This window comes from Acartia tonsa, chromosome 13, assembly GCF_053477335.1.
Source record: "Acartia tonsa isolate MP-2025a chromosome 13, ASM5347733v1, whole genome shotgun sequence".
NCBI lineage: Eukaryota > Metazoa > Arthropoda > Copepoda > Calanoida > Acartiidae > Acartia > Acartia tonsa.
In genome coordinates this window covers 38,653,882-38,670,025 of record NC_137272.1, presented here as the reverse complement: position 1 = coordinate 38,670,025, position 16,144 = coordinate 38,653,882, and the positions used below count along the sequence as shown (strand labels likewise).

Genomic DNA, 16,144 nt, shown 5'->3' with positions numbered 1-16,144 from the left:
GTATAAACAAAGTAGTGTATTTAAAACAATGTAATTACAGGATTAGGACTTACTTACATTTTCATGTTTATAGAGATGCGTCGCCTTAAATATTGTACATTGTTGTTCTATGAATCATTTTTCCAAAAATCGAATGAATATGCTAATAATATCATACAAAAAGTGTTTTAAATAAACGTACGAACGATTACAGAGTTGCTTCGCTTTTGAAATCGTACCTAACTGTTACAGGAATCATCATACAATGTTTGAAATCAATAGGACGTGCCTAAATTAACGATAAGAGCTAACTGTGATGTACGGACTTACACACTCCTATTATAGAATAGCTTTGCTTTCAAAAAGGCTGTCATTGCATTTGATAATACATTTATTGCTTTGTACTGGGAATAGTTATTGTTAACAAAATGTTGAAAAATATAAATGACAAATTTATATAAATTTTCATAACCTGGGACAAATATCAATAGGACGATCACATCATTCAAAACCTGAAATAAAAAGAGAATAATTAGTTTAAAGGCCAAAATAGTTTTTTTTGTTATTTTAATGGAAATTTGTGTAAATAGGTTTTTTTTCTAGGAATTTCAAAGGTTATAGAAGTTTCATTTCAATATTACCAAGATTGTTACTTTCTTGTCTTACTAGGTGCTGCGCACCTAGCATCTTTAGAAGGGCAGAGAATTAACCCTTTACAGTCGGGCCCATTGCCGCAAAAAATACCAACTCCCAGTTATGTGTCATACCCATACTAAAAAAGTCACGCAGTTTGGGCTCTTTTTCTTTCACACACTGAAAATGAGATAGAACTCCCCCCCCCCCCCCGACCGTTAAGGGTTAAAAAATAGCCTTAACCACTCTGAATATAGAGCTTTGCTAGAAGAATGGTTCAGTGGTTAGCGAGGTCTAATTGAACAAAAAATGGACAAACAAACAGATTAAACTTATCAGAAGCAAAGCTAAATGTATATTATTAAAAAATGTAGGATCTACTGCAGTTCACGGTAAAATATTGCTGGTAAGCAATATTTCCAAAAATCTATGAATTTTAAAGGCTGCTAGCTGCAAAACGGTTGAACGTACAGATCATACCCGCACAGCATTTTAAGCGGCATAAAAAGGCCTACAAATAATCTGGAATAGCCAAGATCCAATTATGCACAGGGAAAGCTTCACTGAAGAAAAAACGCGTAAAATAGGTCTTTTTCGCGCATTTTTCTGCACTGCGAGATAATTATGCATTGTTGATTTAGGGCTACTCCAGATTATTTGTAGGCCTTTAAATTCATAGATTTTGGAAATATTGCTTACCAGCAATATTTTACCGTGAACTGCAGTAGATCCAAAATTTATTTACTAGATTTGAAAGAAAATAAAAAATCTTTTCTTATTTATGAAAAAAAACAATAGTCCTTTGTTATTTTTAGAATAACATATGAATGTTTTTTAAACATGTTTTCCTAATGTCTATAAACAAATAGGAACAAGTATAATCTTATGGAAACGTCAAGGTAAATATCAGCCAATTTTTAGCTATTGACTGTGTGTTTATTTGGACCAACAGATCTCGCTAACCACTGGACCGATATGCCTTTTCTTTACAGTAAAGATTACTAGATGTAGGTTTCTTGAAAGGTTGCAAATGAAATTGAAAATTCATCCACAGAATAAAATACCCCTCCCCCACTATATAAAAAGATTTATTTCACTTTTTTAGAATTTAGAATAAAAGCTAGTATGTCGAGCCCCCTCCCCGTTTGTAAAGCACATCTAAAGGCCCTAGAGGCGAACTAGATAGTGCTTTCCATTATAGAGAAGCCACGCTTCCTTCTAGAAAAAAGTCGTGGACACATTTAAATGTTTTTTTAATGAGAGGTCAAAATAACAATTTTTTGTCCTATTTAGTATTATTAGTATTACATTTTTTTAAAAACTTTATTAAATTTCTACATTGATTATTGAATATTATAACATATAATTTATCTTTAATTAGAGAAAAGAAGGAAAAATATTATTATGGGATCTGTGGAGATTTCAAAACACCCATCCAAATAGCTAAAAAACTATCGTAGCTTCCATAAATGATATCTTACTGAACAAACATTTTTTATTTATCATTTAACTACATAGTTGCTCTATTCTAAGGTCATCAGAATAGCTTAAAACCACACCATGACATTAATAAAGCTTTTCTTATTCGAAGACAAAGTTATTTCCACAAAATAATGTAAAAATCGTGACAAATAATTACAAAATATTTTACATGACAACGAAATTTTGTTCTTTTTCAAATATTTCAAAATCCTAGAAAATTTTTTCCGATTGTGTCAGTTAATTTGTCAGGGTTATGAGATGTATAGAAAAATATATATTTTGAATCTATATTTTCACCTTTTATTTTATTAAGAGATAGAGAGAGGAAGAGAGAGAGAGAGGGAGAGAGAGAGAGAGAGAGAGAGAGAGAGAGAGAGAGAGAGAGAGAGAGAGAGAGAGAGAGAGAGAGAGAGAGAGAGAGAGAGAGAGAGAGAGAGAGAGAGAGAGAGAGAGAGAGAGAGAGAGAGAGAGAGAGAGAGAGAGAGAGAGAGAGAGAGAGAGAGAGAGAGAGAGAGAGAGAGAGAGAGAGAGAGAGAGGAGAGAGAGAGAGAGAGAGAGAGAGAGAGAGAGAGAGAGAGAGAGAGAGAGAGAGAGAGAGAGAGAGAGAGAGAGAGAGAGAGAGAGAGAGAGAGGAAGAGAGAGATAAAGAAAGGGGGTAAAAGTTTGTTATGTAGGAAGGACAAACAGACACGGTGAATTATAGAGAAGATTCTTGTAAAATTGCCTATTCAGTATTTTACTCATAAAATAACAATTTTTGAATAGCTCAAAGATGTTAGGTAAAAATTATCCTTGTATGCCATAGCCCTGTCTTTGGAATGTTAAAATTAGGCACATTGCATGAAATTAGGTTGTATGCCAGGATAATAACAAAACTTAGAGGAAAGCTATTCTAAATTATTATTTTTACTCATAAAAGAACATTTTTTTGGCCCATTTTTGATTAAAAACAAAAAGAATTTCAATCTGAATGAAATGATTTTGCTCCTTGTTTGCTTTTCAGGAAATTCATCTTGTTGAAAAAATACTTTAGGCTAGCTATTTAAACATATTTACTTGATGCAAACATATAGAGGGGCAGGCAAACAGTATGACAGATCCTAAGCTTTTTAGAACACGTTTGGAGTAATAGGAAAAAAACTAAAACTTACATAATATTTACTTGGCGGCCTTCTTCTTCTTCTTTTTCTTCTTCTTGGCATCCCCCTCCTCTTCGTCGGGATTGGCCTCGGCGGGTGCCTCGGGTTCAGGTTCAGGCTCCTGACACCAAGGGAATTAACCGTTATTTTATCTACCACATTCATGATAACTTCCAAAAGTAATACAATAAAGTAGGGTTGGGCCGGATACTTTTTTTCCGGATACCGGATATCCGGCTGATTTGTAATGCCGGATATCCGGTTCCGGCCGGATATCTGGCCAACGTTCGATGTCCGGCAATTTACCGGATATCCGGCCGGATAACCGGATATCCGGCGTCAAAAATCAGCCGGATATCACGTAACCGGATAGTTTTAATATCCGGTATCCGGCCGGATATTGAAAATGGCCGGATACCCGGCTAGACCGGATATCCGGCCCAACCCTACAATAAAGACAATCTAATGATATTTGCAATATTCAATAAATGTAATATTAGCAAACATCTTTAGCAAAAGATGTCCGAACTTTTAATGTAGGAGGATTTAACAACTTTTTACCATAGGGTTTCAATCATGTCATGGGGTTCTTTAAACTCTACAAAATATTTTTTTAAAAATGGGACAAAAAATAATCTAATAGAGTGTAAAACCTAGGGACTCTAAATCTTGGCATGGTGTGCAAAATTCTTTTTTTTATGTGGGGTTGGGGAGTAGGGAAACCAAGTCAAGTGATATCAAAATGAACTTGTTACATTCTACTTCCCATAGCTTCCAACTTACATCCCTTGGACGGACTTATTAACGAGAAGCTGAGATACTAGATCATTAAAAAATTAATGGTAAATGTCCTCCCTTCTTCTCCTCCTCCTTCTGTGCTACAAATAGTCCGAGGACCTCCTTGGTCTTCACCATGTAGTCCTCATCAATGTCGAACTCACTGAACACATCCTCAATCTCAGCCTGTTGCACGGCATTAGTTTTACTGTATGGCCTTTAAGCTTATTATTTTTATTTCAACAAAAATACATATACCAGAAAGATTTTTCATGAAGATTTGGTAAAACAGAATTTTTAGAGGCGAAGCTTTTCTTTAATTATGTAACATGAAGGTCGAATCGTTACTTTAGTATCATTAGAATTGACTGTTTTATTTCAGATTGTCATGATGACTCCTGTAACTGTTAAGAGCGATTTAGAAATCGTAGCAACTCTCTAATCTGTATTGAAAGGAGTAAGTTTAGTTCGAAAAATAACCTTTAATTATCGGAAACCAATGTGAATATTAACTGAAATGGGAAAGGCTTTAAATTATACCCTTTGCATCAAATGACTTATTTTAGTTTTAGAAAACAAGTATATTGATGAGCGTTTCATGTACCCTCCCTCAGGCCAAGCCCTAAAACCAATACAAAGCTTTGGGGGTGAGCATAGGCTAGTATTGTAGACACAGAAAACTAATTTCCTTGGACATCTTGTCTCCCCAGATGGAGAGGGCGTGCTGGAACATCTTGACGTCAATCTTGCCGCAGATGTCGTAGGCCTTGAAAGCCTGGATAATCAGGTCATCGGGATCGTTGCCATCTAAAACAAGAATGATTAAATTAATATGTAGCGAAGCTACATCCACAGTTTTACCAATTAAACTTAGATGATATTACTGAAAAAGGAATTTTAAAATCATAGTGACAAATTAAGGTAATGATGGAAAAGAGAGCATTCGAAATAAACATGCCCCTTTTTTCTTGGAAGGTCAGACTTACAAGCGGGCAAACCAACATTCCTGTGTTTTGGAGTATTTACGCTATTATAAAATTCTTTATATTGAACTTACTTTCAATTCATAGATATTTTAGTGATTATTTAGTTCATAAGTTTTAAACAAATATAAGTAATTAAAGAGATAAAACATTATTTTTCTTTCAACAAAAACAAATATTCAGATACTATCTTTCTTTAGTCTTAAAGATTAAAGGCACCCCCCCCCCCTTCCTCCCCTAAAAAACTTCAAGTTTTGTTTTAAAGAATTTTTTAAAGATTTCAGAATATACAATATTTCTTTTCGCATTCTTTAAAAATGAAAATTATGATTTTGTATTTCTGACACAACAATTGAATTAACTGATAATAATCTTATTGGGACATTTTTAAATTTCAAATTGCGCGGCATGAGTAAATAGTAGAAAAAGTTAGAACCGCTATGAACTGTATTTTTTGGAAATATAAGAACGGTTCCTGTGCTTAAAATAGTCCATCTGTAGTTTGTAGGAAAGTGCCAAATATTTAAATGCGCATACTGCAAATATTTTTAACTAGAGCGTTGCAGAAAATCATGTATGCTTACGTTTTATGCAGCATAACTTTAAAAATAAATATTTTTAACTAGAGTCAATAGAAATACCAAGCTAAATCTTTATTAGACTCCAATTTATAATCAAGCAAACTGAGATTACATTTTAGCAACCAATATTTTACTTATAGAGAAGCTTCGCTCCTCATAATTTAGTAAGGTTTAGGCTTTTGCAACATTCTGTTTTATAACTAGCATTGTACTTTCAAAACAATCCATTCTTTAATATTTATTTGTTGTATAATTAAAGGCTAGTTTGACTTTGAACAATGTGTTTGATTTTATGTTATCAAATACAAACAAAATAATTGTTTATTTACTTTTTTCAATTATCAGAGAAGCTAAGTATAGGTCCAAGTGTATGGGGTTGTTTTCTCCCTCTCCTACAGGATAGTACGGCAGTGTAAGAGTCCCCCCCCCCCCCAGTCTTTAGGTCTAGGGGAAAAACTACCTCTTCAATTATTTTTTTAAAATTTAGTTGGAAGGGGTTTCAGTGCTCGCTTGGTATTTTATAGATAGCAGCGCAATACTACTTGTTCTACTATGTCTGTTCGTCATTTGACAATCTACTGTTACCAACTTACTCTATTACTTGAGTTGCTGTGCTACTTGTGGACATAATTCCCAGAATAGTATATATTTCAACGGCTACAAATTTTGTAACGCAATATGCAAATTGTTGTAATTTATGCAATGCATGGTCAAAATTTTAATTTATGTTTTTTTTTCGTGTTCTTAGATTACTATATATTAGTGTTTTGGTAATTTTTTCTTGCACTGGCAAGACTAAACAAAAAAATCTTATAAGCAAAAGTTTAACATTTGCTTGCATGCAGCTTAAAATCTCTAAAATCGTTACACTTTTAATTCAGAAATACAGTAACATGCAATGGGCGATAAATTAATATGATTATACGTTTAGACACCTAGTCCTAATCTCTTGCCCCCTAAAAGTTGTCAATTTGACCTAAGCTCTTGTTTGTTTTTGTTAAATAAAAAAGATTGTGTTTAAAAGTAGAAATATGTCCATGAAAATTGTATTTATAAGAAACAAAGTATGCATTTTTCATATTTATTCTGACATTACAAATTGTTTCGAACAACATGTTTGCTATCTACAGATGTCAATATAAAACTTAAATATATACTTTTTCATTTATTTATTGTTATCTTGTTTTTACATAATTGTTTTTGTTAATAATATAAAATCTAAAATTACAGCCCTTAAAAAATATCAAACTTTAGTATAGAGACAAATTGTCTAAAAGTTAAAATTACTTAAGTTCCAATTCTTTTTATTACATATAACTGTACCTACAAATGTTTAATGTTTAATTGCTGAATTTCTTTAAGACATAATTGATTAAGTAAAATTTATCTCAAAATAATTTTGTACATTCATAAAATGAGTCATCAATGATGGCCTTTACATTTTTAAAATTTTCCAGGAGATATTTAAAGTTTTACGTTTGGATAGTTGCCAATAGAACCCAACCTAGCATAATCCCTCCTATTTTCAGGGAAGGGGACAAGTAGTCTTTTAAACAATTAGCAAAACAGTCAGACAACAATACTGTAATATCTTTTGTTATGAAGATGAAATTGGGAAAGGCATAAATTTGTCATATCGGCTATCCTCTTTAATACAGTATTAATATCGCACAATAATACAGATGTATACCCCTTTGATTACACATCCTTTGTCTGAGAGTCATAACTTGGTATGCAAATAAGTCTTGCCATTTGATGAACCAAGGTATTCCCTGTTTTCTTTTATTCTTTACGTCAAAATGCTTGATAAAATCATTGTATTTTTTTATGATTTTCAAATTTATCTATAGTTTATTTACTAAAGATTTTCCTTTGTAAAACATGTCTTTGTGTAAGCTTGCAACTGCCCAATTTCTTAATACCTGTCCTTATAGAAATGGCCGTTTAATCCTGTAAAAAAGTTTTAGCCAACAATGGAGTTTTATAAATCTCTTTTAAATATAACATTACCAAATTATAAGAATATTTACAATGTTTTTTTGCACTCTAACACTAGTCTTTTGCTAATTTAATTATGAATAAGGTCTGTAGATACTTTGACCAAATATGTGTATCATTTTGTCGACAATAGTCATTCTATTTGCTGTATAGGAGAAAATATAGAAGAAACACCTTATTTTTATTTTTCCTCTCCTTTAATATCCCCATTCTTCAACGCAGCATCTAGGTACTCGATGTCCGTACGTTTGTCTGTCTATAAGTGCTTCATCTAAAGCATTGGAATTGGAAAAGAAATGTATTTTATTCTTTTATCTTTAAAAGAGCTGTCTTGCTTTTACCTTAAAATATTAAATGCATATCGATTAAGCTTTATAGGAGTTTAGTGTTTTTCTCTCTCCATGAAATTGAATTCAAATTCATCGTTCACCAATCCTTTGAACAAAAATGTCCTTATTAAACTTATAAACATACTTTCTTACGAATAGAGAAATAAAGCTTTCCCCTTTCTTACTCCTTTCCCCATAACTCCTTTTTCCTCTTACCCCATCCCCCTTTTCTGACTCAGGTAAAAGAAAGGTGACCGCCCAAATGGGTAGCTTCAGAGGAAACTCCACTTTTTATAGTATTAGAAAACCCTGTTTTTAGAAGATCTAAATATATTTTTATTGCGGAGTGCATTCTCAAAAGGGTTGATTAACCCTCCCATAAAACAACTGATAATTTACCCATGGCCTAATATATAGCTTCAATGAAAGCTATGGACCTTCAATATATTCAATTTATTTTAGTATGATAAACAAACAGAAATTGCAGAAAAGCTCTTATATTCTAATGCAAGTTTTGGGGTGTACTTTTAACTTAAACACATAAACATAAGTATTTCTAAACATGTTTAATATACATAAGAGCTTTCTTTTAGAGGAAAAATATTTTAAAAAGTCCGGAATTTAGGGATTGGTCAATGCACAGTGAATTAATCTATTTTGATTATTTGATTAGATATTTGTCTGTAATTTTATATATAACATTATTTGCCCCTTTAGCATCTAAGGGCTCTGTATTTAAGGGGAGGGTTGGGTAGATAGCCCAAACCATTACAGGACCAATATAGAGCTTCTATCAATTGATTCAAAAGCTATCTCAAGCTTAGGCTACAGACAAATTAGCCTAACTTCTTAATCTATAAAATTAGTTAAAATAATACAATATCTGTTTTTAAAAGCGAAGCTTTTCTATAATTAGGGTCGGTCCGTCCGTCCGTCCGTAACGGATAGCTTTTTGCGTTAATTTAGGCATGTTAGAATTGTCCTATCGATTTCAAACTTTGCATTGTGATTCCTGCAGTAGTTAGGTACGATTTAGAAAGCGTAGCAACTCTATAATCATTACCAAAATGTCCGTACGTCCATTTTAAACATGTTGATTTTTTTTACTTTTTTAACAACAAATTTTTATATAATCTAATTATCCGATAGATCTGATTTTTTGTATACTGATTCCTGGGACAACAAAGTACAATATCATAAGCGAAGCAACTCTATAATTTGGTCCTAAAATGTAAGTATGTCCATAAACATTATGCTGTATCAAGCAGTTTTTCAACAAATTTACTTACAATTTTGCATCAACTCTCATACATTTATATTCTGATTATTCAGTTTTGACACTATTCAATTGTTAATGTCCGTTTGTCCTACCATTTCAGCGCTTCGCTTTTATGGATGTTGTCATCCTTGTTTTCTTAAATTCATTCTCACTTTATATGTTTGTTTTAAACACTGAAAACATTTTTATCTTTTGACTTTCTTCTTTTTGCACTTTAAATGATAATTTTGAAAACTTCTTTCGTCATAAAGGCATTATTAGCATTGCGTCAAAGCTAAAAATATTGCATACTTTTTATGATAATTACTGATATTTGATATATACTGTCGTTAATATATCAGTTATAAACATAGATTGTTGGAATTGTTTGAAAATCAGAAATCTAAAGGGACAAGGCAATGGCCGATGAATTTATTTACATCCTCAAGGATGATACACATATTACCCCTTCTTTAGAAACGTTTTAACGTTCAACTTAATGTACCAACCAATCAAAATTCAAAAGTCCCCAAAGTTGTTGAACCAACAAATAAAAAAAGTTATTATAAAACTTTGGGGACTCTTTGCTTGTTTCTAAACACAATTCTTATGGAATAAAAAATCTTTGAATTTTGGGGGAAAATGTTCTAAAAATTTAAGAAAATGTTTTAGATATTAATAGATCACTAATTAGTCTAAAAGTAAATCATTAAAAATATTTAAAAAGGGATTTCCCAAAAATTTGACCCAACGTTTTGTTTTAGTCTATTAAGTTTTAGTAATGAATCAACTTTTGAATTAGTTTTTTTCCGCTCGTGTAAAAACTAATAAGATCTAGCAATAATTAAAAAGTAATTTTATTGTTATACTTTAGGATATCATAAGATATACATAGGCATATTCTTTTAAAAATTTAACATTAATTATTAGCATATACTTAAAGAAACTTAATTTGTCCTTTCATTAATTTATCATTGCTAGCTTATCTAGAAATTTTATTATATTTTGTTCTTTTCTTTTCATCTTTTTTTTTAGAACTATTTTCTTTATAATTGCGCTACTAATTTCTAAACTTTTCTTGTTTTAAAAAATCAAAATACCTTACAATATACCTACACATTTAAAAGAAATTAGAATTGTCTAAAATTATTCATTCCAAAAATATTTTTAGGGTATTTCCCAATAAATGTTCGACCTGCTTTTTCTTTTAGTCTAATTATGTATATCTATCAAATTTAATGACTTCAGACAAAGCCCAAATTGTGTTAAAATTGTGTCAAAAATAATCCATGTGACGTAATAAAATTAGGGAAAGAAACCCCCTAACAAACGTCACATGGATCATTTTTGACACAATTTTAACACAATTTAAGGCTTTGTTATGATTTTATAAAAACAGCTTTAAATTCATTAGAATTTTAGATTTTTATCAAATACATCATTTAAAGAATACAAGTATATTTTTGAGGTGGCCACGAAGCTTTCTTAAAAATTATCAGAATTTCAGTTAGCTAGATATAAAGGAACATTTATTTCCTTGTTAAATTATTCTTTTGTACAATAGACAAGAAACAAAGGTTTCGCGTTTTTTTTTGTTGTTGTAAATTTTATTGTTTTACAAAGACAGTTATTACTAGAATTATAACTTATTTCATAAAGTTAGGATAATAGCATTGAGATTGGTGATATTGGGCTGTAAATTACACTGCTACCACTCAACCACATTATCTTATTTGTTGGCTCAAAAACTGTCGGTGCCAATAATTCTAATCAACATCTGAGGATGTATGTTAATTTATTGTCCATTGTCTTATCCCCTAAGATATTAGGGGCCTGAATTGTATCAATGTTAAGATTTAATATATCAAAAATTTTTAAATCTCAACAAATTAAAGATAGTACCAATTTTTTACTTTTTTAGAGTTGATGCTCAAAGCGAAACTTACCTCCGGCCATTTTGGACTGGAACATCTTGATCATGTTGTCGAATGTGCAGGGTCCGCTGATCTCGGACAGCAGGCCGTCCAACTCGCTCTCGTTCATCAACACGCCCACATTGTCGAAAGCTCCGCGCAAGTCGTTTTTATCGATGGTGCCGTCCTTGTTTTTTTTTACAATTGATATTTTATCGAGGACATTTTTGTACATAAATAGCAAAGTAGCGACAAGTTAACAACAGTTTTAAAAAAGCACAGTAAACTGGAATATAGTGTTGTTTGTTTGTAGTTGATTTGCGAATATACTGAATTTACTCTGAAGATCCAAGATTATTGAGAGAAATATAAAGATGTACAGAAAACTAAAGTAAAATAAAGAAGTTGCTGTACCAATTATGATACCAATCTATATTTTCCACCTTTTCCTTTTTCCTTTTCAATCCTCTCATTGCAATTTTTAATAATTCTTATTTTTAAACCTTCATGGGCAACATTTTTTTTAACTTTTCTATAGTATAAAACTTAAGTCTATGGTAATTTAAGTATCCCCTCTTTGAATACCTTGATATGCCTCTACAAGTCTTTAGAGGATCATTTGTTGTAAGAACTTTAATAATATCAATGTTTGCCTTGTTAATGTCCATGATTTTGAAGCAGTCTTTGTACATCTCAATCTGCTCAGCAGAGAAGCCTTCATTTTGTCCTCTAGACAGAGAGATAAATAATTAGATAGATAGCTGGATAGATAATTACATGATAGATTGATTGATACATTGCTAGATGATAGATAGTTAAATAGTTTTAAAAGATAGAAATGCATGTTGATTATTGATAGATTGATGTACTGATTGATTGATAGAATATAAGATCGATCGATCGATCGATAGATAGATTATTAGATTGATCAATACATTTATTGATTGATTGCTGGATTGCTGAATAGATTGATATATAGTTAGATAGGTAGTAGAAAGTAAAGAACAACAATGCAATAGGTTTCGTGAATATTTCTGAACAATAGATGTCAAATAATAACAAAAATATTTCTAAATAATTACAAAACATATTTTGACTAATAGTTTAACTCGTTAAAGCGGACGTATTTTACGGGATTGAAAAATCGAATGTCTTATTTCTTATTGAGCTTTGGAGAGGGCAGAGAAATAAAAAGGTAACTTTAAATGTTTCATTGGTTTAAGTTGACTTTTTGCTAATAAATAATATGATTATATAGTCACTAGCCCCTAGCCTCTAGGGAAGGAGAGGGGAGTTCAGAAAAAAAATCCTAAAACCACTGCAACTCATTGATAAAGCTTCTCTGAGAAGTATAACTCATTCGGACCAGCAATTTCTAAGATCTTAAACTTCATATAAAAAACCTTTACTATTATTATTGGAGGAAGGATATTTTCGACTGGCCAATATCCTAAATTATAAATAAAAGTAGGCAAAGTTGACTCATTATCGGCTTAACGATAGACAATATGACTACATGCATATATGTCGATATAATAACTACACATACATTTTTACGGAGAACGAAGCCATAATAAGTAAACAACAGCCAACTGTTATTCAGTAGCAAAAAAGAAAATCTAAGCTGAGCTTGATCTTTAAATCATTTCAATGGTGCGCTAAATCACCCCGCGCACCATTAAAATGATTTAAAGATCAAGCTCTGATAAATGCTTAATGCTTAATGTATTTAATTAAATAATCAATTTATCAATATTTTGAATACTTATTCCCAAGATCTTCTGAGTAAATGACGTTTAAAGTTAATTGACCATGATTTAAAAATGCCTTGCTTCAATTAAATATTCATTAATTATCATTTAACCCTAGAATAAGTGCGAATTTTAGAATATTTGGAACATTTTTTTTGCTGCTTTACAAAGGATAAGAAACACAAAATGAATCTTTCTTCAAATTTTTTTAACAATTCCCTGCTTGACTTTCATGGATTTTCCTATCCTCAATATTATACATATATCTTATTACATCTTAAAGGAATAAAATCACGAAACCTGTCTACTTTACTCTTCATTTATAACTTGCGGATTCAGAACGTGGAGGGGAAAGTCCTTTCAACTTTAGCTTTTTAAAATAAAAAGAAGAAAATTGGAGGAGGGAAATTTTTTCTTGAGGTTGGTGATACTCTCCCCAGAAAAATATACCATTCCCTGAACTTTCAAAAGCTTCACTGTAAAGAAAAACCCATCACTCTCAACATTACCCAGATCCTTAGCTACTGTTATTATATAAGATCTAACCTTTAAAAATTGTTGTCTTACTCTAAGATGATTTTTATTTCAAAAGAAATTTCCTACTTAACCTTTGAAAATTTCTGAAAAATTGAAAAATACATATATGTGTAAAAAGATAGTAGACATAGATAAGGCTAATATAATTTCCAACCCATTTGTCACTCCGATATTTGCGAGCAAAGAAGTCTGTTTTTTGAAAGTAAAGCTTTTCTAAAATTAGGATCTGCAAGTAACATCAGAAAATCCGTATTTCATAGAGATATATGTCAATCTAATCTTTAAGACTACTTCTGGAATGTATTTGTTATATTGCTGTAACATTTCAATATGAAAAATAGTTTTTAATATATCATGACTTTAAAAGAGTAGTTAGTTGCAATTAAATTAATATTTAGCTAATAGGTTTATTTCAAACTTTGATTTGTAAAAAGCCTTTGACTTGGTTTAGATTAAGCTAACTGAAAATGAGCCTCATATACTATGGAATCGCTTTTAATATTTTATTTTTTATAACTATTAAAATCCGCTTATTTTCTTAATTTGATTTCTGCAAAGACTTTTTTTGTTTATAATGTTTTAATTGAATTAGCAAATGCCTACAATTTTTTTGATCTGCTATTTTGGAAATATGTGTAATATTTTCATGTTGATAAATAACTAGCATTCTTGCACTTTGACAGCTTAAATAATTGCTTCTGCTATTTACATTTCTTTGAAAACCCTTTTCGTGAAACATATGTTTAAAATGAAACTTTTGAATATCAGAAAAGGAACATAACACTAAAACAAAAAAATTGAGTTTCCCTAACAGTTTTTTCTTCTTTAAAATACTCTTTTCACATGTAGATAAGTTGGAAATGACTTTAAAAATGGAATAATCGAGCAGGTTAACAGTAAACTTCATAGAAATTGCAAGAAAATCATAGGAAATTTTGTCCAAAAAGTCAATGAAAATCAAAACATAGCGAGTCTGATATCCTTGTTTAAAAGTAGCAGGATATATATATATGTCTGTAGGGATAAGAAAGGTTTATAAATATTTTTAGGGAGGGTACCTTCGGTCCTTCACCCTTCCAAGAGATAAAAATTCCACCCAAAAATCCTTCTCTTTTGAAATCTAAAATGAAAAGTGTATGGTCAACTTACACCCCCTCTCCCTCCTCCTCCCCTCCCCCATGTGCCCCTAGAAGCCTCTACAGGTTTAGCTATGCTTAGCTGTGCTACTAAAGCAAAAGAGATGTCTGCAGAAAATGAATCTGATACTTTGGACTTTTTGTGAGTATGCTCATCAATCTTTGAATTTCAAGTGCTTAAATAGCCGCCGTTTTTTGCTTTACTTGTTTGAAATACAATATGCCTACAACATGTTCCAACTTAATGATAAAATGTTGTTTTTTTACTTATTAGAAGAAATGAAAAACATTTTTGTATTGTACTAATGAATATAGAGAATATCATTTTCAGAGTTTATGTAAAAATTTAATTAATACGTACTTTCCCATTTTGTAGTTGTTATATTTGAGTCGGGTTGCTTGAAAGAAAACTCCAAATCGACTGAATGTTTATAGAGGCCCCTTCTACAATGAAAAGTCCTCCTACCTGACCAGCCCACAGCTAGCAAGCCCGCCTCTTTCATGCCCTTTTTCAAGCTATGACATTCATCCCTCCCCCCCATAACCTTATAAAACCCCACCCTTTGAGTAGTTAGCCCACCCAAAAATTAACATTTCAACTTTATGCTTTAATGCCTAAACAGGGGACTATTTGTGCAACGCATTTTGATAGGAGAAAAGGGGAGCAAAAACGGCCAAAAGGTGTGAAGGGTGTTGATTAGGGAGTGCCCATGGGAGTAAACAAGAAAGGGAGGATAAAAATTAAAGGTGTTCTCAGAAAAACACAAATGATATTGTTAAAATACCAATGAAGTAGCAGGATGTTTGTTCTGATTTGTTAATTTGATCTTGAATATTAAATTTAAGATTTTTAACATTGTAAGGAATTAATAAACATAAGATTTTGAAACTATTCAAGTTTTCTCCAATCAAAGAGATAAAGACTAGTAAATAATAAGCACCCTTATGCCTCCTTTTATATCAGTATTTCTTTGACTTAAAAATAACAAATTGATTTTGTTGACGATTTAACAGTATGTATGAAAAAGAATATTCATTTTCAAATGATTATATTTTGTTTTAATAGTGATGATTTTTATATTGATTTAGATACAATTATCATTCTTAACATTATCAATATACACACACAACATATTTGTAAATGAAATACTCTCTAAATACTATGTTTATTGTGCTACTTATGGATATGATTGCTCTTGTTTTAAAGGTTTCTTTTATAGATTCTAGGGGCTTTAGACCAGCTTATACCAACAATGAAATTAATTCGGAACAAAAACACGAAACCTATATGTGTTTTTCAGCGGTCGTTGGGGGCAACACATCGTAAAATTGACGACCTCTCCATTTGCCCCCCAAATATTATTTTATATTTGTTTCGCTTGTTGGTTATACCTTATTCCTGGCTTTAGAAGGTGTTATGGCAGTCCCCTTGTCCAACCTATCTTTCCTGAGATCTTTAGCATCATATTTGCTATCTTTATTTTGTTGAAATGTTAGAAATCTCTAAAATGAGTGCTACTACTACAATAAGAGAAAAAGAATAAAGATGAAGAGGGGAAAGGGAAATGGGATTAAAAATTAGTATGGGGGATGGGAGAGTGGGGTAAATGTTGGGAATTATTTGTATATGCAGGTATGTGTTACGCTT

The 16,144-nt window shown here is 31.4% G+C and overlaps 1 protein-coding gene across 1 annotated transcript; it reads right to left on the bottom strand.

Moving 5' to 3' along the window:
* Window positions 1-352: 352 nt before the first annotated feature.
* Window positions 353-14,977, bottom strand: LOC145303722 (myosin regulatory light chain 2-like). Its single transcript, XM_080145327.1, has 7 exons — window positions 14,858-14,977; window positions 11,726-11,801; window positions 11,106-11,259; window positions 4,701-4,817; window positions 4,091-4,198; window positions 3,246-3,356; window positions 353-491 (listed from the first exon to the last, which is right to left on the bottom strand). The coding sequence occupies exons 1-6, from the start codon at window positions 14,863-14,865 to the stop codon at window positions 3,253-3,255; spliced, it is 567 nt and encodes a 188-aa protein (XP_080001453.1). The 5' UTR covers window positions 14,866-14,977; the 3' UTR covers window positions 353-491; window positions 3,246-3,252.
* Window positions 14,978-16,144: the final 1,167 nt, after the last annotated feature.

Coding starts and splice junctions, on each gene's coding strand:
- LOC145303722 (XM_080145327.1), bottom strand. Junction 4,818..11,105: donor CCAGTCCAAAATGGCCGGAG/GTAAGTTTCGCT, acceptor TTCTTGTTTTAG/ATGGCAACGATCCCGATGAC. Junction 3,357..4,090: donor ACAGAAGGAGGAGGAGAAGA/AGGGAGGACATT, acceptor TCCCTTGGTGTC/AGGAGCCTGAACCTGAACCC.